General features: G+C 39.4%; 1 protein-coding gene across 1 annotated transcript; it reads right to left on the reverse strand.

The window, feature by feature from the left end:
- Positions 1-420: 420 nt before the first annotated feature.
- Positions 421-2,434, reverse strand: LOC149233253 (putative anthocyanidin reductase). The gene is made up of 5 exons (XM_089376691.1): positions 2,130-2,434; positions 1,656-1,825; positions 1,356-1,556; positions 866-1,242; positions 421-770 (listed from the first exon to the last, which is right to left on the reverse strand). The coding sequence occupies exons 1-5, from the start codon at positions 2,269-2,271 to the stop codon at positions 629-631; spliced, it is 1,032 nt and encodes a 343-aa protein (XP_089232817.1). The 5' UTR covers positions 2,272-2,434; the 3' UTR covers positions 421-628.
- Positions 2,435-4,606: the final 2,172 nt, after the last annotated feature.

Consider the following 4,606-nt stretch of genomic DNA (forward strand, 5'->3'; position numbering starts at 1 on the left):
ACGTTCTGGTGGCCATTATATTTGCTGCTTGTAGCACTAACGCAATATTATGAAAAATATGCAAAAGTTTTTGATAAACAAAAAGGCTAATTTACATTTAACGGTGATAAAATATTACATGTACCATGGATCGTAAGAGTATTCTATTACTCACATGCATCATATTGTGTATTAAAACTAATATAATTGGTTTTACTATAATTCAGCATCAAGATGTTTTTAAAACTTGCATAATTTTTGCATGCTGGATGTCCTGCCTATAGCTCCGGGTGTACCATTGCACGGGGTCCATACGCTAGTCCTGCCTATAGCTCCGGGTGTACCATTGCACGGGGTCCATAGGCTAGGGCTTGCTTCCTCAACTATCACAATCAATAAAGCCAGAAGCATATCATTGAATTCATTTTCAAAATCTCAACGTGTTCACACCAAATCAATCTAACAATTATATTAAAATGAATTCATACTGACCAAATAACCAAGTATAAATTGACATTCAATTATATTAAATTGAGTAAATATCAATTGTTATTTTAAACTACTTGCACCCATTGGACTGAACATTCTGATCTTAGTATTACCATGACCATATCATTTACTTGATAATCGAGCAAACACCCCTCACTAATTAAACGAGCAATCCCTTCGTCCTCAGGTATTCCACACCATCATCGAAAATCTGGTCGATGCCAAATTTGAACGCGAAACCGCTCTCCACCAATTTCTTGGACGAAGGGTATACCTTTGGGACCGGTGGCATATCTTCAGACCTGTTCAAGCAATTCCATTAGAATTTGGTAATTATATAGACATGCATACCCATGCTAATATAGAAATGTCATACTCTACTGATAGTCATACTCACTGGATTGTCACATTGTACTGGGGATAGCGTTTTGATAAGTAGTCTGTCAGCTGTGGGACGGTGGTGATTATAGGGCAGCAGATGTAGCGGCCGTGTGCAGAGGGGTTTTCCATCAAGAAAATATGAGCGCTGGATACGTCCTCCACGTGTACCAATCGAATGCTGCCGTATGCCATCTCTATACCCTTCAAAGCTTGTATGTTTTGTTGGTCGCCGGTGAGAAGGGAAAGGGTTAACCTAACTGAGTAGGGCACGTTGGGCGTAATGGCAGGCCCCCCTACCAGCACAGGAATGATGGTCACCACATCCAACCCTGGATCTTCTTTTCCGTATTGCAGCGCTGCTTGTTCTGCAAGCGTCTTGGCAACCGGATATGCCTGCACAATTAACCATTAAACACTGTCACACACTTCATTTTGTCAGCAATACCTGCGACATCTTGTATAGCTTAAGAATTTCCGGCGTGTCTGGTGGTTAGTTATGTATGTACCCAGGAGGGAGGCTTTTTAGTCCGGAGGAAATCCACGTCTGTCCAACGAGTTCCGTCAATGTACTGATTCTGCTCCTTCGATTCGCTAACTATGAGCGTGGACGCGGACGATGTGACCACCACGCGCTTTACGGTCTTGGCTTTTGTGCAAGCCCTCAGAACATTAAGCGTTCCGTCAACTGCCGGCTTGATAACATCATTCTGCACAGCAGCAATTTCATGTTGCTAAATATCAATACCCAGATGCATATATCTTAACGGCATGTCGTTTGGGAAAATTGAAGCGGCGAAGTTACTTACCTCAGGATCTTTAGGGGCGAAGTCGACAGGACTTGCCACATGAAAAACACCATCACAGCCATGGATGGCAGCGTCGAAACTGCCTTCTTCCAATAGATCCGCTCTGAACAGCTTGAGCTTCTCCCCACCTTCTGGAATGTCCAGGAGATGTCGTACCTTTGCGTTGTTTTCTGTATCCACCCAATGGTAGAAATAAGCTAGAATACTTTTCCGTTACAGTTTTGACATATATTGGTTAGAAATCAGTTTCATGACGATGAAGTTCACTGAAATTTTGCTCAATTTATCCAAAAAGTCAAGAAATGAGCAGAATTTTGCATGGCCAAATTCTCACAGCAACAGAAAGAGAATGAGATTGAAGTTCAGTAGTGAAATTTTTCCCAATTTTATATCTATCTGAAAAGAGGGAAAAAATTGAGCAGAAATTTGCGTGACCAAATTCCAACAACTCAGAAAGAATGAGATGGTAATCACCCGGGTCGCGAACTGTAGCGTGGACAGTGTGTCCCTTCTCTAGAAGTCGCTTGACCAACCACGAGGCTAGGAAACCTGTTGCTCCCGTCACGCAGACAATGGTTGGTTTACAGTCATTGCCATTGATTCCTGCAGCGGCCATTCTGAGGAGATTGTTCGTTCCTTCAATGAAATTAGATAGACAGAGGATGAGAAATAGAGGTGATGCGTTTCTTTAAGAGTGCGAGAAAGATAAAGATCGTTTACATAAGGAGGTGAAGTGAGTTGAGTAATCATGCCTGGTGCTTTCATCCGTGCCGTGAGCGAGCTTTATCAACCAATAAAAGGGCATAACATATATCAAACAGAATGTCAGTGATAACATTGTAAATGTCTAGGGCAGAATAATGGAGACTTCCTCTCTAACATGATTATCTTTAAAATAATCACAGACAGACACACACACAGTCAGATCTACTTGAGGTTGTGGAGAATTTTGATTTACAATGACAATATTGTGATTAAGTAAGAGCTTCTACCAAAACCCTAGGTTGTTCACATCACTGAATATTTGTTTACGTTGGAAAAATGAAAGCTTCAGACATTGAAATCATTTTTTAAATTCATCTTGAAGCCCTATATCAACCTCATTGAAAGAAGCAATCCTGAAATATCATCTCAGACTTGTATAGTTGTGGCAAAAATGTGTATATGTTGACAGTGAAGTATGAATCAACAGTCTTCTGGACACTATTCTTGGCAGGTAACTTCAATGGTACATTCCTCATGAGTAGACATATTCAAGGATTATAGGAGTACATCATCAAGTACTCACATCTGGTTAAATTGCTAATTATGAGCTTATTATGCCAATAATGATACAAAATACTTCTCTTAATAAACTAAATAAATTAGTTCAGATCCTCCATTGACTTGAGAAATAAGTCAACAATTGTACTATCTCCATATCTCTGATTCTTAGCAACTATAAGTGTTCGTCATCCAATATCAAATTCTAGAGTATGGTTGAAGATGTTGTCTACATCATTATGTCCTATCAAGAATCTGGAAATATCTATGAGATCTCTACTTGCAATCTAATCAAAAGGAAGCCTTGAAACAATCAAATATTGTAATGAAGGTTGCAACCTTGGAAGTTTCTTCCTTTTTGAAGGACATGGACTAGTCCCTTGCAGCAACCTCTATAATCATAAAGAACAGTGGGAGGATCATTGACTTCATTAAGAATGGTGGCATGGATTCAAATGCCTAGACAAGAAGGACCTTCGTATGATGGATTGGTAGATGTCATGAACCATCTCGTTGATTGGATGATCTCATGGGAGGACTTCTTCACCCTGGGTTAAGAAAGAATATGATACTAATTTTCTCTCTGATTTGGAGTAAAGAGATTTACAAATGCAGTTGTTGTATGATAAATCTTCATATTAAAATTCAGGGGTAGATTAATGAAGGCTTGATGTCCAGCTAAAAAAAGACTTTAGAGGGAGTTAAGAAATCCCTGGAAAAATGTCTAGCTATATCTCCAAAGTTGCATTATGATTCATTAACTAAAAGAAAAATCTTGGCAAATGGATCATAGGAATAATGGAAGGAAAGATAGTTGGTTGCAGACAACTCAATACTTAGAGGAAGCCATGGTCACAGATGCAACCATTAACAGATGATGATCCTCTCATTTATCAAAATGAGAGGGAGATGATTTTTAAAGTCAAAGTCCTAAACTTGATGCACTTCTTCCTTAACATAGACTATTTGTGGGTGTTATGATTTAGGTCTGCCTATCTATCTATGCCTTTATGTACTTTACCTAGAATTTGAGTTGTCTGTGTGAAGAATGGAAATCACACATACAATGTTGGATCTCTTGGAAGCCACATTTATCTCATGGATGAATCAAAGACTAAAGATTGTTTCTCTAAGAGCACCATTGAAGTTGAATATATAAAACAACATGCATGATTATGAAGCTAGTTAGTTGAGGAAGCTCTTCAATAATACATTTAAGCACATGCTGGTAAATATTGTTGTATATTGTGATTCATCTTTTAAAGAACCCACGACAGCTCCTTATATTGGATACCTCTATTTTCATATGGTATAGAGGAAAGAAATCAATCTCTATTATTTCTGGTTGGATGTGAAGGTTACGTCATATGTGCATAACCTCTTAGTAAGGACAAAATTATCTTGCTTAAAAGAGAGGTTGGGAGTCATGGATAGGCCCTATTAAGAGGGTCCCGCTTGAGTTGGACATTGAGCTCTAGGAGCTCTTGGGGGTCTGAATTACTTCTTAATGTTATGAGCGAGCATAGGGTGAGTGGTTCACCTTCCCTTATAGGTGCACTAGGTACAAGGTGAGTGGTTCATCTTCCCCTGTGATACATCATGATGATACATGACATAAGGGGTCAGTGGTTCACCTTCCTCTATGGTGGTTTTCATGTGTGTAGGGTGAGTGGTTCCCCTTCACCTAC

This window comes from Pinus tabuliformis, chromosome J (genome assembly GCF_031772625.1).
Source record: "Pinus tabuliformis cultivar Carrire ecotype Pingquan chromosome J, CPIR1, whole genome shotgun sequence".
Classification (NCBI taxonomy): Eukaryota; Viridiplantae; Streptophyta; class Pinopsida; order Pinales; family Pinaceae; genus Pinus; species Pinus tabuliformis.